This window comes from Poecilia mexicana, unplaced genomic scaffold (genome assembly GCF_051168715.1).
Source record: "Poecilia mexicana isolate PSO_F unplaced genomic scaffold, ASM5116871v1 scaffold_2, whole genome shotgun sequence".
Classification (NCBI taxonomy): domain Eukaryota; kingdom Metazoa; phylum Chordata; class Actinopteri; order Cyprinodontiformes; family Poeciliidae; genus Poecilia; species Poecilia mexicana.
In genome coordinates this window covers 35628177-35645181 of record NW_028263371.1, presented here as the reverse complement: position 1 = coordinate 35645181, position 17005 = coordinate 35628177, and the positions used below count along the sequence as shown (strand labels likewise).

The following is a 17005-nucleotide window of genomic DNA, read 5'->3' as shown; positions in this document are numbered from 1 at the left end:
CTTTTGATTATTTATTTTATGAGACAGACCAGTGTGTTTCATAAAATTCCATGAAAATACATTAAGGCTTGTTGTTGGAATATGAATAAATGCTTACGTTTTTATAGAATACTTTTGAAAGCTACGGTAACTCTACCAAAAACACTAGAGTGCGCACTTGTCCTTGAATTTGGAAGGGGATGAGTTATCTGTTTTACGTTATTTTATTTTGACAGGTACAGTTTTACGGAAAGACGACTTCCTAGCTGTATTTTGAAACGAACCGGATACGTGGTTTACGCAGAAACAACGACGTCAGGCAGCTCAGACCGTGTCGGCTGAATCCAGAGTGACTGTCCGAGAGATAACGCGGTAAATAATAATTTGTGCTCTATAACTGTATAAACTGCTTTATTAAAACCGAATGAAGTTGAATCAGAAATATTTCATCAAGCTTTGCTGCTGCTGTTTCCTGTATCTATCTGCAGGCTGTTTGTTTTATTTACATGTTGGTTTGTTGTGATGAGGTTTAGCCACTGGATGTATTTACACTCATTCTAGTGACTTTATCCTTGAAATGCTTCCAGTGTGTGAAAACAGGTTTATGACACAAAGGTCTATTATCTACGGTAGGTATACTGGCTTTGTAGCTTCGCAGCTAATGTGGCTAACTTAGCATTTTTACAGCCCAGCTGCTTCTGATGACTGATGCGTTGGAGCTCAGACATGCTGCAGCTTTATCTGACTGCTTTCTGTACAAAGGAACTTCCAGATTATATTTTTAATATGCCCTTTTTAGGTTGGCTTTGGTTACCTATAGATACCTATCTATAACCATTCAGCAGTGGTCAAAGTAGAATGGATCAAAATAATAACACCCCATAATTGTTTAAAAATTTTGCAACACCAATGCAAAAGTGAAAATTTACATTATCCTCGAAAGGTTAACAAAACGCAAAAGCCACAACACAACAACGAAGGTGACAACTAAAAACCAACGCAACAGTAAAATCCACAATGGAAATCTCAATGGAAGAGCAGGAGGTGCAACAACAAGAACCACGACTCGACAGCAAAAAATCACAACCTATCTACAAAAGCTGCAACGCAACACTAAGAAAGCCACAATGGAAATTATATTATGCTGACATAACTTCCATTGTGACCTTTGGTTGTTGTGGCTCTTGCATCTTGTTGAATTTCCAGAGGTCTACTCCCTCCAAGGTTGTCCAGTGTTCTATGATATAACCTTGATCTTGTGGCTTTCTTCCTCCATCCTCATCACCTCTGTCATCACCATCTTGTTCCTCTCCTTCTGGTTATTCTTGAACCAGAACTGAGGTTTTTCTTCCAATTCTAGACCAGTTCTTTCTGTCTGGACACTGCTGACAGTTCCTTTGTGTTGCAGATGACTGATAGCTTGGTCAACATGAACATTCCTCTTCCGGCCTGTCAGAATGTTCATGTTCCTTATTGTTTGGTCAGTGGACTCTATCAAGTTAAGAATTAGATAGTCTTTTCTTGCTTGTAGCCCAAAGTGATGGGTTGACAAAGATGCAATGCTATGTCTGTTACTGGTGGTAAAATAAAGACAGAAGGAGAGGGGGTTCTCGAGACACCCCTCACCAAGGACTTATACCTGCCTGTTTTAGTAGTTCAGTTTCCAAATATACCTTAATATGTATTATTACGCACATTAGAAATTGTTTTAGATGCTACTATCTACAGTCATCCTCATCTCCATTCTTGGGGCCAATCGGCACCGAAGAAAATTAATAGCACTTCTGGATTGGTTGCTTTGCAAATGCCAGCCATTATTGTATCAGGTAGCATTGCAATTAGGCATTTCAGAGAAGGCTAATTTTTCCCAAATAAGTTTGAGTTACGTTCCACAGAGAAATCAGTGAATAGGTGGGATACACAGTAGTGCAAAACTGTAACGGGAGATGTGGCAGCATTTTGGGTTGAAACAAAAACTGATCTGTGTAATAAAAAACATGTAGAAGTGTTGATAGTCATGAGGAAGTGTGGATTCAGTTGTTGAACAGTTAGTTGGAACCCAGGTTCCCATCATTATAACGGCCATGGTCCATGTCCATATGAGTTTACTCATTACATTTTCTCTGATTGTCAGACAGCAGAGTAGGTTGCCATGGTTTCTGATTAGATCTGGACAACTACCCAGTTTTAGTTTTAAGAAAAAAAATCCTTAAAGATTTTTTTAAGAATCCTAAAGAGAACATAATTAATGTTTTCTTAGATTACTATTACTTGATTTATTTTTAGCCTCAACTGGTTAATTTACTACAGAACAGAGGAGTAATGGCAGCTATGGGGAAGTTGCTATAATTGCTGCCTGGAATGTATAACACTTTGCTGTAGAAACGGAACTATGAACTTTCTAAATTCCTCTTAAACATTAGATTGTGTGTTTGTAAGATGATTGACCGAGTTTGTAGTTTCGACAACATGACTGTATGTCACAGAGCCCAGCAGACATAAGTGCTGCTACTAACATGAAAATGACCAGTACTATTAAGTAGTGCAGTTGTACTGCTAAGCACCACACAATATTTGCATTTAATTATAGTTTGGAATATATTGACGTGCTTATGGAAACAATTGTGAAAAAAATAAAAAGTCAAATTAACAATTTCCAGTTTATCTAGGGCAGAGGTGTCATTTTCGCGGCCCGTGGGCCAATTGTTGCCCACAGGATGATTTCTCGTTGTCCAGAATTTTTGACTGAGCCGAACAATAAAAATCTGGACATTATCATCAATCAATGAACCGAACTTGAAAATTGGACGTTATGCTGCTAGCACTTAACTTCTCATAGGCGGAAGTGAGAGCGTTGCGCAACACAAATAATCACCCGGCCACATAATAAAACATTTAACATTTAATCTAACAAAGCTTCGAGGCAGATAATTTGGCTCAAGGAATTTTAATATTCGAGGTACTCAAATCATTCAAGGAATCGTTAAAGCCCTTAAATGATAAGTGATGTGAAGAACTCTCCTTGGCAGGTCATCCATATGGTTTTTCTGGGACTGTTCCTCTTTTATTTTGGACAAAAATGTGAAAGCTAAAAACATTGTGAACTGGCAGCTTAAAAACTGTTACACAAACCACTTATCTCTGTTGAAAGCGTATCTGATGATGCAACTTGATGTTCAACCAAACAAGGATTATACTGAAGTATTGTAGAGCCCAGACTAGGTCAGCAACAGGATGATGATCCCAAACATATCTAATCTTCTACAAAGCAGGTATCAAGGTGCTGTAGTGGTCCAGTCAAAGTCTCAACTCGTAGGCGGAAATGAGAGCGCTGTGCAACGCAAATAATGACCCAGTCGGAACACGCTGCGCTAATTAATAGAACATAATTTAACGAAGCTTTGAGGCAGATAAATTTTAATCAAGAAATTTTAATAATCGAGATACTCAAATCAATCAAGGAATCATTAAAGCCCTAATCTGCTGCTTGCAGATGTTTAAAACTCTGCAAATATGACTGGAGAAAGGCCTTTGTGACTCTTTATTGGAAAATGGTAAAACCATTGATGGGGATATGAGGCAGATAAACAGGAAAACCTGAATGATGCTGATAAGCATCAAATCAGTTGTGGGGACTTCAAAGCTGAGAAACACCACAACCCTGGTTGTCTGATTAGAATGTCAGTAAAGCTCTTCTGTCTGGAACAGTGAAGGAGTAAACATGCCCGATGGCATGAGCTAACGTCATCTGTTTACATGTTTACCTATAACCCACATGAGGTGATGAAGCAGTCACAGATCGTAGCATGTTGGGTTTCTTTTCCATTCCTTTTGATTATTTTTTGTAGTTGATCACATGTTTATCACATAGCGTTTAACAAAGAAGTTTTTCCTAATTCTAGTACATTTTGGTTGACAGCAGAACCATTAAATAGATGTGTATATAAAGAGTCACATCAGATGTAGACAACTGTTCTGAAAGCAAACAGTTGGAGAAAAATGCCTTCCTACAACTGTGACTGTATGTTACTGTATGCTTGATGTTTTAGGTATATAAAATAAGCTGTTTAGATCAAACACAAGGAGCAAATGACTAGCAGTTGCAACAGAGCTTTCCACTGGTGTCTAGTTTTCATGGTAATTACTTTTCAACCTTATAATGGCAGCTGTCATAGAGGCAAGACAGGATGCATGCTATGACTGCTGCCTCCCATTTTATCCTGTCCACATGAACATAGGGAGGCTGTGGGCATGTTTGTGTTTGTGTTTGTACGGATGGTTGGGGAAAGATGTCTTCCTGGTTGTGTCCAACAACAAGTGGAGCTGGGAAGAGTGTGAGTGTGCTTTGAACAGCCAGAAAAAACTGTGGCCTTTCAGCAACGTTCTTATTTAAAACTATTTGAAACAGTTTTTACACATTCTCTTGTTGATAACCAGCATGTTTTGTCACGTCACCTTTACACAGCTGTTAAGCTAACAAACTGGTTTTACAGACTGAGTGATTAGGTCACCAGCTGATTGACGGGAGCATTGTGTTGAGAGGCTGATGATGATTTCAAGTGAATAAGAAAAACAATACCAAGACTACAAACCAAAGATGAAGCTGTCATTTCAATGTTACATTAACGCAGATTCAAATAAAACTCATTTCAGTAGGAACCAGTGAAAAGTTGCTAAATTTAGTCGTTTTCAACAGAATATTCTTTTTTCCCTTTTTGCTCTTCTGCTTCTTATGGTGACATAAGCTTATAATTAGTCTGGCTTCCTGCTTTAGTTCTCACACCATTGCTGTCTGTGTTCTTCACTATCAGCAGTATCTCCAAATAAAAAGTTTTAGACTTTGAAAATAACTTTTTATAGTTTTGCAACTCTAGTGAGCACTGCATGAATTTTTTTAAAGTATTTGAACTATTAAAGTAGTCAGCTGTATGTTAGAGTCAGTCTCAAGTATTCACTGATTTGAACTTGCGTAACTCCCACCAATACCAGGCTCAACTTTAGTGGTGGAATAATATCAAGTCCCTACCTATCTTTGAAGACGCACATTCAAACTGGGAATGTTGGTCTCTGCACTGCTCCTGTTAGCTGCTCTGATTTTAACAATGGGTGGAACAAACTCAAATCTTTCTTTGAGCCAGTAACATTCCTCCATCCATCCCAGGGTTTCTAAGGCTTTTTATGAGTGCACCAGCTAAAACTCCACCTCTTTAATAACACTGCAGCCTCCATGTGTGAAGTTCTGACCAGAAAGAATAAAGTGTGTAGCAACCTGATAAGTAGTGCAGAGATAAAACGGTTCTGGCCCACCTGCAGTTGGACCTCACCTATTTCACCTCTGAACACAAACTGCACAGCTGAGTCATGTGGGAATGCGCTCGCAGCCCCTGCAGCGGCGCGTTGTGTGAGCACGCTCGCAGCGAAAAGAGGAACCTGCTGCTGTCCTGCTGTCGGCGTCACTCAATCTCCAAGACCTCGTCAGCCTTTACGGTTCCTCCGTTCTTCACTCAGGAGTCAGAATGTGTGCTAACAGCTGCATTTCACTATGTGGGTGAGTGTGTTTAGTCAGCAGCAATCAGCTGACTGACTGTTGGTTTCTAGCAATGTTTATTTAAAGCAACATGCTGTCAGCCAGCATAACATCAAACAGCAGTGTGTGTATGTGTGTGCTCACACACACATAAAGGAAGAACATGTGGGGGTTGGGAAATGAGAGTACGGTGTGGGGACAGAGCTAATCTGAGGGAAGAAGGCGGGAGATGCTCCCATTATTTGGATGCAGATCCAGCATGCAGCAGTTTCAGGTTCACTGGCGGTAGCTGGAGCTGCTCCAGGCTCTTATCTGGCTGCACGCTGCGGCCATCAGAGAGGAGGAAGCACAGTGCAGTTGTTCAGCCATGTTCCAACGGCTGGATCTGTGTCAATCCTTGCCCAGCAGTTGGAATTCTGCCGTTCCTGGTGTTTCACCGACCACTATCAACATCTGATGATACTTCCAACCTTGTCTCCATTCACCACACAAATGCAACACAATAAAGCATTAATGCACACTTTCAGTCAATAACAACAAGCTAATTAAAATGTGTTACACCCAACCATGAAGTTTACAGCTAATCTATTCTCCATAATGCAAGCCAAGGATCGAGAAGAAGCCCCATTACATAGATGACAGATTCTAGGATTGTGGTCACCCTGACCACCATGACACAGCCACCTCTATGCTGCACAACTGGGTTGGGGTTCTCCTTGTTCAGCTTCCATGAAGGTTAAAGGTGTTCATCCTGTTGCTGATTGGACAGAGCTTTCTTATGAACTGCAGCCAGAGACAACTGTGGGATATCAGGCTTTTTAGTGTCTTCTTTCCATCTCCATTCAGATTGAACTTGCTTGGACAGCTGAATCTGGACGTTTTAGCAGATGTTTCAAATGTCTCTCCTCTCCACCCCCCACCTTCAATGTTGCCAAATGTAATCTGGACTACTGGCATTACCCAGGAGATGGCAGTTCTGATGCTTTTGCAGATGGATCTTACGGTGCCTTTAAAGACTTCACACCTAATCTCTCTGCATCTAGGCCTGAGTGGGTGCCACGCCCGTAGACATGGGAGCATCGGAATGTTAGAACATCCTGCTCAGTCGATTAGGATCTGCTGCTCCTTCTGTCAGCAACATTGGCTGCAATGTTCAGTTTCTCTCCCAGCATCTGTTCCATATGCTGGGTATTCTGCTTTTTCTTTGATTATGAATAATCCAGCTGTTATGGAACAAAACCCAGTTTTCTGCAGGATAAACAGCAGGACTTTCAGCTACCACTTGAGAGAAACAAGTATTAATATCATTCTATCATTGTTTCCCTGTAACTACAGTGAAGGAACTGAAAATCAGCCTAATTAGCAGATTTTCTGTTAACGCAGCTAAAACTTACTTCCTTCTTCCTGCTGTGTGTTCTCTACCAGAACACAGTCATGGTCTGAGCCTCAGCAGTGACCATACTATTCACCAAATGAATTTTTAGCCTAAAAAGTTAACAATAAACAGTTTTCACCTCTTGTTTGGAGAAAGTGATCATGTCATGTTAGTGACATGTTATGTTTTTCTCACTCTCTCCCCCCTCCTCCCCTTTTCAAAATTTCCCATCACTTTCAGTGAGGATTTGAGTCACTAAAAACTGCAGTTGACCTAAATACACTAACACAACATAGAATTTCTTCTATGGGCAGAATATTATATATTCCTCATTTTCTGTGTTTTGTCATTTTACAAAATGTATGTTTTTCCTAACTTGACCATCGCTAACTAAAAAGTTAGGTTCCGCTGACGATAAAGTGCTATATTTAATGGAAGTTTATGCTAAAGTGCTAATCATAAACATTAGTTTACTAACATTACTAATGTGCCATATCATCACTATTTAACAGAAGCTTATGCTAATGCGCTAATTATAAACACCACTAACAACTACTTTGTCACAGTATTTAGCGGAAACCGAAGTGATGACATGAATCATAAACTTTAGTTCAGCTAGCGCTAAAGTGCTATACAATCATACAATCATGATACTTAACAGAAGCTAATTATAAACATTAGTTTTGCTAATGCTAAAGCACTATATGTCACTGTATTTAGTGAAAGCTATTCTACTCATAAACATTAGTTCAGCTAGTGCTAAATTGCTACCTTCAATTCACACTATATTTGCTTTGAACAACTTAAACCCTAGAACACCAATTTAATTTTGACATTATAATTAATATGCTGTATAATGCCCATAGACATTGTATTTATGTTTGTCTTGTTCTCTACTTTTTGTATTTTGTTTTTGTATGTTTCTGTTTTCTGTATGTTTCCTGTTTGAAATAAAGTTACTGGGGGATAAAAAAAAAAGAAAATTAATGGATTTTGAACACAGATATAAAACTTTATTCAACTGGAAGTTTACAAAGCGACCAATTAGTGCTTTAGTATTTATCCTGAAAAATGAATTCAGGGGAAGCTAAGTAGCTAAGTTCTTTCTCAAGCTTGGCAAAAGTGCTAAACAAAAAATAATGTTTATTTTGTCTTTTAATCCCATATGAGTCTGATCCTAATATCATCATCCACTAAAAGACATTCAGTATGGCAGGAGAAGAGCAAGTTGCTGAGGATATGAGGCATATCTGTGTCTTCCAGACTCCATCTTGGTGTGTGAAGGTTTCCCAGACATCGCTGTCCCATCCTCTGTGTGGGATGTCTTCTGAGCTGCTGGTAGATCTGAGTGAAGAAGCTGCAACTGCACAGTTAGGACAGCTGAAGCTCTCCACCCTAGAGGATCAGCAATGGCCACCTGATGAGTCCTCACTTAGCAAATCAGGTGAGACAGACTTCCTGGTTTTTTTCCTCTGGTGATATTTTTTCTCTCAGCTGTATTAACGTGTGGCTCCATGTGTTTCAGAGACGGAGAATTCCCAGGGCTTCGACCCCGGCTCTCCCCACCTGCCCTGGGACCATCCGTTCTACGACATAGCCAGGCATCAGATCATTGAGGTTGCAGGTAGGCTCTTTAATATTAAACCTCTGCTTATTTGTTTCTGCTAAAGTAAAGTGTGTGTAATATTGATGCTGTTTAATCTGTGTGGAGGCGACGACAACTTTGGCAGGAAGGTGATAGTGTTCAGCGCCTGCAGGTTGCCACCACAGCATCAGCTCGACCATCAGAAGCTGCTGATGTAAGTAACCCTGCACATCAACGCCGTTCACCACGGGGTTTAATGATGCGTTCATTTTTACTCCCAAGTTGAAACTTAACAGAAATGTTTCTAGAAGTTGGAGTTTCATATGGCTAATTTGAACAGTCTGGAATTTAATTAAAGTATTTCAAGGTCTGGAATTGTATCTCCATACTTTCCACATCAAATTATCTAAGATTTACATTCAGCCATCCATCTGTCCATCCATCTATTTCTACATCCAGTGTGGACATCATTGTCTGAGACAGATTTGATTGGTTTGTTTTTTTGTCCATTCTTCACTGACTATTACTGGTTTCATGTTACCCTTGAAAATAAGATGGCTGAATCAGAGCCCTACTGAATAAAATTCTATTGTTTGCCTCCCTGATTGATGCTGAAGTGGTTTCTCTCCTGCAGGTATCTTAAAGCCACTCTGGATCAGTACGTAGAGAGCGACTACACACTGATCTACTTCCATCATGGGCTGACCAGTGAAAACAAGCCTTCATTTGGCTGGCTTCGAGAAGCATACAAGGAGTTCGACCGGAAGTAAGTTCACTAACTTGAAGGAATCCCTGCAGAAGTTTACAGGAAGTTCCTACACACCATCATACAATCACCTGAAGACTTCTAGTCGGGTTCCAACATTCTGGAACAGCCTTCAGTTTGAGGTCAGGGTTTTTCAGGTCTTTATAAGCATGGAGGAAATAAAGAAGATGAAAAAGATTTGTAATTACAAATCTATCTGCTATTACTTGATGGACATATTTTATATATTAAAATAAATATAATGTACTGAGAAGCCCGTCTGTAGATCCAGAGCTCCTAAATCTAATCAATAAAACTCCAACAACAAACTGAGACAATCCTTTGGTTACACTCTGCTAACCCTGGTTCTCTTTATAACTATGTGTTTAGAAACAAGTTCCTCAGTAAAAATGAGAAACACTTGGTGATAAATAAAGGCAGGTCCATCTACTGAGACAGAATGCTGAGTTTAAATCTGCTGGTTGTATTTTCAGGTATAAGAAGAACATCAAGGCGCTGTACATCGTCCACCCCACCATGTTCATCAAGACTCTGCTGATCCTCTTCAAACCAATCATCAGGTTGGATTTTTAGGGAAATATTTAAAATTGGGACTTAAGAAGAAAAATAGTGTGGTAACTAAAGTGATGAGAACTTAGAAATTTGTAAAATGATATCATCTTCCTCTCTTAAAGTTGTCATATGGTCAACATTTTAGAGAAAGTTTGTGTACTGCCCTCTGGTGGTGAGAAGCTTTGTTGCTATGATGCACCTTGTTCCAGTTTTTGAATTCGAAGTAGTGTAAACATAAACCAGTGCTTGGTCTTACTTAAAATTATAATAATAATTCCAATCCCATTCTATGATCTTCCACCATGTTAGCATGTTTGGTGACAAAAACGTCAGTCTTTTCTGCATTAAGCTAATATAAATTCTGACCAACAGGAGCGTTGTTGATATTGTGAACATGCTTGCTTGCTGACATGTAAAGAGAAACTACAAAGTTTTTTCATGGGTTTAGTTATGACAGGAAAAATTGAAATTCTAGGTAATCTGAACTAGGGAAGCATGTGGATATTTCAGCAATGGAGCCTTGAGGAATCCCACTTTATCTGTTCTCTGAAACCACCAAATGTCACAAAGTAGGGAAATATTAAACAGTTACCTGTTAAATGTACAACAGATGTAAAAAGTCTATACTAGAGGTGCATTGATTGCAGTTTTCAGGCTGATCGTTAAGAAGCCTGACCTGCTGATTCTGATTTTGACTGATGTTCAGATCTTTGCAGACGTAGATAAGATCAGTGTCACATTAAACTCCACTGGTCAAGATATGGGAGGCTAAAAGCCTGAATAAATTTTAGACTTTTAGCCTAAAATTAATTTTAGACTTTTAGCCTAAAATTTACTTTAGGCTAAAAGCCACACCTTATCCAAAATGTGAAAACCTTTGGATAAGGTTTCCACACTTATCCAAACAGTTTAAGGCAGCTCTGTTCTATATGAATCACTTTCCATGTGTTGACCAGTGAGTGAATAGTCTGCGATGGTGTCTCTCTGTCCTGGTCATAGTTTTAAGTTCGGCAGGAAGATTAACTACGTGAGCTACCTGAGTGAGCTGGAGGACGTGGTCAAGTGTGACCAGCTGGTCATCCCAACCCGTGTCAGAGAGTAAGAACTGACTGGCATTAGAACCCTCTGCAGACATTTGAATCTGGTTCTTGATCCCAAACTGAGCATGTTTGCATCTGATCTGGATCAGGTATGACAACAAACTGAGAGCATCTCTGAAGCCCAGCTCGCTGCCCTCCATGTCTCCTCCTCATAGCCCCCCACTGCCCGAGCAGGTGTTTGGGGTTTCACTAGTCATGTAAGTTCACAACACAGAATCTTTGCTTTTTCTGTCTGCAGATGAATGCTTTTTGGTTTTGCTCATGGCTGACTTTTTTTGTTCTGTGTCCTAGGCTGAGACAGAAGGATCCAGATAATCATCTAGTTCCTGTAGTGATGAGAGACACGATTAGCTTCCTGTCAGAACAAGGTAACGCAAGAAATGAAGTGCTGTGCACCTCATATGGTGGGACAGACAGCAGTGCTGTCTGAACAGACAGCCGATGGTTGTTGGTCTGTAAAACAGACATTGAAAACCTTTGCTTCCTGTTCTCTGCTCTGTTCCTGTCAGGTTTGGAGATTGAGGGGATCTTCAGACGGTCCGCCAATGTGACTCTGGTAAAGGAGGTCCAACTCAAGTACAACTCCGGTATGAGTGACAAGACTTGGTGGGCAGGTTTAAGTGAACCACCATACTCCTTAGCCATGTCTTTTAAAGCTGGAATGAACTGAGAAATCAGCTGATTTTTAGCTCTTATTAGAGGCCAACTGGTTGGAAACACATGAATAAATCCACACCTTTTGGGGTTAAGCTATTCCAAAATAGCTGTGTTAATTCCTGATAAAAGATGCTAAAGACAAGTTCAAACATCCAAGAATTTGTTTCTAATATTCAGTTATTTTATAGTTCTTAAACGGAAATCAGAATTGGCTAAAATTGGTATCTGGACATCTGACTATTACAAAAATCAGAGATCAGAAATTTATCAAATTTTGATCAAACCAAGATCTACTGACAAACAGTAATCTGAGGCTGTAGTTAAGATGTGGTGGATCACTTTAATATTGAGAATTTGTATTTATTGTCGTCTTCTGACTGTGTTTTAGGAGCCACAGTGAACTTCAGAGACATGGAGGACGTTCACCTGGCCGCTGTCATACTAAAGACGTTTCTTCGAGAGCTTCCTGAGCCTCTGCTGACATACCAGCTCTACAATGACATTGTCAACTTCACATGTAAGTTCAAGACTTGTAAGAATGAGGATAAATCAATCTAATCCCTCATTCTCTGGAGTGTGACAGACTGGCAGGAGTACCAGAAGCTTATTTTCAGTGTAAAATGTTTTCAGGACTTTATTGCTTTTTGTGGAAACGAATGAAAATCCAGCTTTTCTAACTAATTTTGCTCTTTACTCTGTAAGGATTTACTCCCAAAGGGTTGCAGCTACCAGTTGTAATGTTTAAGGAAAAATTGGCTAGACAGATTTGCTGGATAATTCCAATGGGTTTGATGGTTTCTTTGGTTTGTTCAGCTGTATCCAGTGATAATCAGGCAGAAGTAATGAAAACTTTGGTGGAGTCTCTTCCAGAGGAGAACTACGCCTCACTGCGGTACCTCATCACATTCCTGGCTCAGGTACAACACACACTCTGAGAACAGTTCCACTTCACTCCACCAGCTCCCACTAACATGTGTTTTTGTTGCCAGGTGTCAGCCAACAGTGAAGTGAATAAGATGACCAACAGCAATCTGGCTGTGGTGTTTGGCCCAAACCTGCTGTGGGGGCGGGACAATGCCATGTCACTCAGTGCTATTGGGCCAATCAACAACTTCACCAGAACCCTGCTGGACCAGCAGCATCTGGTTTTTACCTAATTCCCTCTCCCTTTCTTCTTCTTGAGGTCTTTCATGCAGCCTGTGTTGTCATGGAAACTTCCCTCCTCTGCAGCATTTAAACATGAGCACCACCAATTAGGAAGAAACTCTCATACCAACACCACAAACTGTGGACCAATCACATGTAGTTTCATCTCTCTGACTCGTCCACTAGCATTGTCCTGTTGATTACCCCGGCTGTAGGCTGCATTCCTATGTCCATGTGAGTCAGGCATAAATGAGTTAAAATGCAAAGAATTATCCTGGTATGAAACAAAAGCCATCTATTTATTTGCTCTCTCTAAGGTAATGTCCAGTTTATTGCTCCCCTTTCTTGATTGGTGCCAAAAAAAAAAAAACTGCCTCACAATCATGATCAAATGTCCTGTAGGAGTGTGATTTCTTAGCTGAAGTCAGGAGAGGCCGTCAGAACGGAGGTGGAAGTTTGTGTGTCTACGATGGACTCAGGTTTACCTAAATAATTGTGAACTTGGTACTGAAATTGTGTCGACAATCTTCGGAGTGCTGTGGTCAAAGGAAGCCATTGAGTGGCTTCAGTGTAATTTCTTGCAGATACCAAACTCAGCTGTTAGAGTAGAGTCTGAACTAGACCAAAACATTTAACGAATTCTACCTTTGGATTTCTAGACCTCCTTCCCAGCCTGACATCATGTTGTTTGGTGGCTCAGTGACTGCTTCAGTCAGCAGTATTAGGTGGTGGAGAAACTTCCTGTTTCCTAGTGGGATGCAAATTCATTATCTTCTTCATGTACTAGAAACGCTTTGTTTCCATAGCAATACACCATTTATTCCCACGTTACTGTCATATTTCCTTATACAGTTGGCTTAAGTGATGTTTCATTGTTGGTAATAGTCTCTTGGTTTTTATAGTCTTCCAGCGCCTCGTTGGTAAACTTCAGGTTGAGTAGGAAAGTACAGTTCACCCTCATCGCCCCCTAAAGACCAGACATGATTGGATGGTGTCAACCTTTCTTTTTAGACTTTTATTGCTAATAGAAGCACATTTTTTATAGGTACATGACAGTAACTGCTTCTCATTCCAGCTGCCACAGAGGATCCCCTTCAGTCATACTGTAAGCAACACTTTCTGTACGTTTTTCTTCATGTAACATGTTCAGCACGTTAATTACGTAATGCTGTACTGATGTATGTTGCTAGTGTTTTATTTCATGTGTTTTTGTTGCCTTATAACTCGTTTCATGCTGTGCCACCAATGGAGTTCATCCAAGTTGTACAATGTTTTTTGTTGCTGTTTTTTTTTTTTAAACTAAGTGCATACGGTTTTAAATCTCCACATATGCCTTAGTGAATTGCCCTCTTCCTGCAAAACAGCAGCTCCTTGCCTGCAGTTGAGCATTGAGATTCAGAATCCCTGCTGGGGTTTTTTTGGCCTACCATGTTTGACCTTATTAAATTCCCACCAAAACACAATTATATTCATAACTTTGCCATCTAGTTCCAAGCCTATATGGTCTTTCATTTTGGGTCCAGCTTACCCCCTCTCTCCTTTGGGCTTCTGTTCACCATATCCGTAACTTCAATTTAAATTTTAGTCTTCTGACTATTTGCAAATTAGCTTTTATTAGAGCAAAATCAAGCATTTCTACTCATGGTTTAAATGTTGTGGGATGAATCAGGGCTGTTAAAAGACTTAATATTTCTTAACACTAAAGCTGTGTGAAACAGAAGCGCCTGCAATACCTGCCAACATGTTGCTCCATTTTTTTTTTATTATTATTATTGGTCATGACCTGTGAGTTTTTATTGTTTTACATCATGTTGGACTCTGAAGCTTTTATTATCCGTTTATTATGCAGCTCATCCAAAGTATTCAGTGTCAAAGTGAAATCTTCATACATTTTAACCAAGAGTCATACAGAACCAATTGGCTCGGTTTCTGTCACACAGTCATAAATATGTCACCAAAATAATCTCCAACCCTTGAATATTTGTGATGTGATGTTACTATGTTACCTAAAATGTTTGAAAAACACCAAAAGATGAGAAATTTTTGCTCGACTGGAGCTAAAAGATAAAGCAGCAGCTGTTCCAGTGGTGCCATGCTGACTGACATGCTCATGTTGTGGTGTGTGTGTGTGTGTGCGTGTGTGTGTGTGTGTGTGTGTAACTGTATGTAGAAGTCATTAAATTCAATGGATTTGTTAGGTGTGTGTAATCAGGTGGCCACGTTGTAACTCCAGCATGGTGATTTTTAGATTTGTTCTTATTTGATCTGTGATGTGAAATGTCTCTTAAAGGTACAGTGATTCTCAAAAGTCCACACACCCTGGTTAAAGTTCCATTTTTCATCTGTTTTATGTCCTTATTGCCCTTTTGACTGATTTCTGGACGACAGAAGTCTCACAAAAGGAGGAGAAATCATTTATCCTGGTCTCTGAATTTCACCAGGTGTATAGACATTTGAAAACCACAAAAAATTACTACAAAACAAGAAAGAAAACCAAGTCAAAACAAGTTTGTTTTTTAGAATTTATTAAAGGAAATTCTGTGTGTGTTTGTGTGCTTGTGCCTTATTTGTGTTTCCCATGTCATTTTCCTCTTTAGCCATCTAGTGCCAGTGTGGCCATAGATTAAAATGACCAGAGCTGTGTTCAGCAGAGCCTATGGTTTCCATGGAGATGTGAGCAGCGAAAAGCTCTGGTCTGAACTCGTGTTTGTTGAACATAGCTTGGCTGTAAAAAATAAAAATAATTTCAGAATGGAAAACTTAATTTATCTACATACAGAAACTGCAGCTAGAGGGGTAAGCACTATGTGTTGATGGAAGCTGTGCCATGTAGAAGTTCAAGGCTATCATGTTTATGTTTCTATAATAAGGGTTGAAGAGAATTTATTATTCATCAGAAATGTCTGAAAATAGATGCTGTTCTGTTCAGTGGGGATTTCATGAAGGTAGCTTTTGTGTGCATGAATTCTCCGTACTGCTCTTCCTCCTTGATTCTGTGATCAGTTGCAGACCCAATAATCTCTGGATCTTTGTACTGTAATTGTATTTGACAGTAAACGTCAGCTGTGGGAGGAGATGTAGGTTGTTGATAACTCTGTGATTCTATTTTCTTAACTGTGGTTTTCCATCCTTTTACTTTTGATATATAGCACTGTGGATCGTCGCCCTGTACTTGTATAATATGATGGTATAATATGTTGTACGATCCATGTAAACAACCAATAAATGAATGGTGAAAAGAAACTTTCGATTTTGGTTTTGTTCACGAATTTTTTCATTTATTCACACTAAAATATTTACTCTTGTAATCTTTATTTCAAAGCAGAAGAGTTTAAGTCCTTTCCTTCATCCAATATAAGACCTTAGGAATAAATGAGTGAATACTGCAAGTCAGGCCCTATTGTCTAACATCAGTGTCTGACCTCACAAATGATCCCATAAACTTTCCTGAACCTTCTGGAAAACATTTCCAGAAGAGTTGATGCTTAAAGGTCAACACAATATTAAACCAAATGTCTTAAGGGTGGGATGTGAAAGTAGGTTTACTTTGTCATTATAGAGAATCTATTTCCAGACGTTTTCTCTCTCTTACATTTTAATGCACACAAATATGCACCATTTTTGTTGTCCTCTTACAGATGAGTATTTTCCAGCCTACTCTATATATGGAATTCATTGGATTTACCACCAAGGTTTCCCACAGCAGTCAGATTTAACTCTGTACTTTGGGCCAATCTAAAACCTTCACTTTGGTTCTTCTATTCACAGGAGAACTTTCTTGTGGACTTTGAAACTTTCTTCTGCTGCATAACACAACTTGGTAGCTGGATATTCTCCTTCAGGATTTTCTTCCAGAGAGAATTCATGATTCCGTCGATTACACCCAGACTACCAAACTATCACTCCACCACTGCCATATTTGACTGCAAGCATAATGTTCTTTCTCGGACTCAGGTTAGTTTTACTCCAGGTGTAACGGGACCCAATCATTCCAGAAAGGTCCAGTTTTTTTCTCATCAGTCCACAGAATATTTTCTTTAAACATCTTGAGGATCCTCAAGATGTCTTTTGGTAAATATGAGAAAGGTCTTTGTGACATTTTGGATCAGCAATGGTTCTGGTGCTGGAACTGTCCCATAGAGGTTGTCTTCCCCCAATCTCTCTTGAATCATGGCCTCTGACATTATCCATGCTGTTCTGTGTTCAAACCACAGATTATGCCAGTGGTCAGAATTATTTGGTTAGTCAAACATGCCATATTGAAATCATAGATATAATATCCTTCATTTTTGTGTTTATGAATCTATTTATTAATCTT

The 17005-nt window shown here is 39.5% G+C and overlaps 1 protein-coding gene across 1 annotated transcript; it reads left to right on the top strand.

The window, feature by feature from the left end:
* Positions 1–241: 241 nt before the first annotated feature.
* On the top strand, positions 242–15930 carry arhgap1 (Rho GTPase activating protein 1). The gene is made up of 13 exons (XM_015010886.2): positions 242–351; positions 8145–8325; positions 8407–8505; positions 8593–8680; positions 9101–9232; positions 9706–9792; positions 10784–10882; positions 10974–11081; positions 11176–11252; positions 11394–11471; positions 11930–12058; positions 12355–12458; positions 12531–15930. Exons 2-13 carry the CDS (start codon positions 8202–8204, stop codon positions 12696–12698), a joined length of 1293 nt encoding a protein of 430 aa, XP_014866372.1. The 5' UTR covers positions 242–351; positions 8145–8201; the 3' UTR covers positions 12699–15930.
* Positions 15931–17005: the final 1075 nt, after the last annotated feature.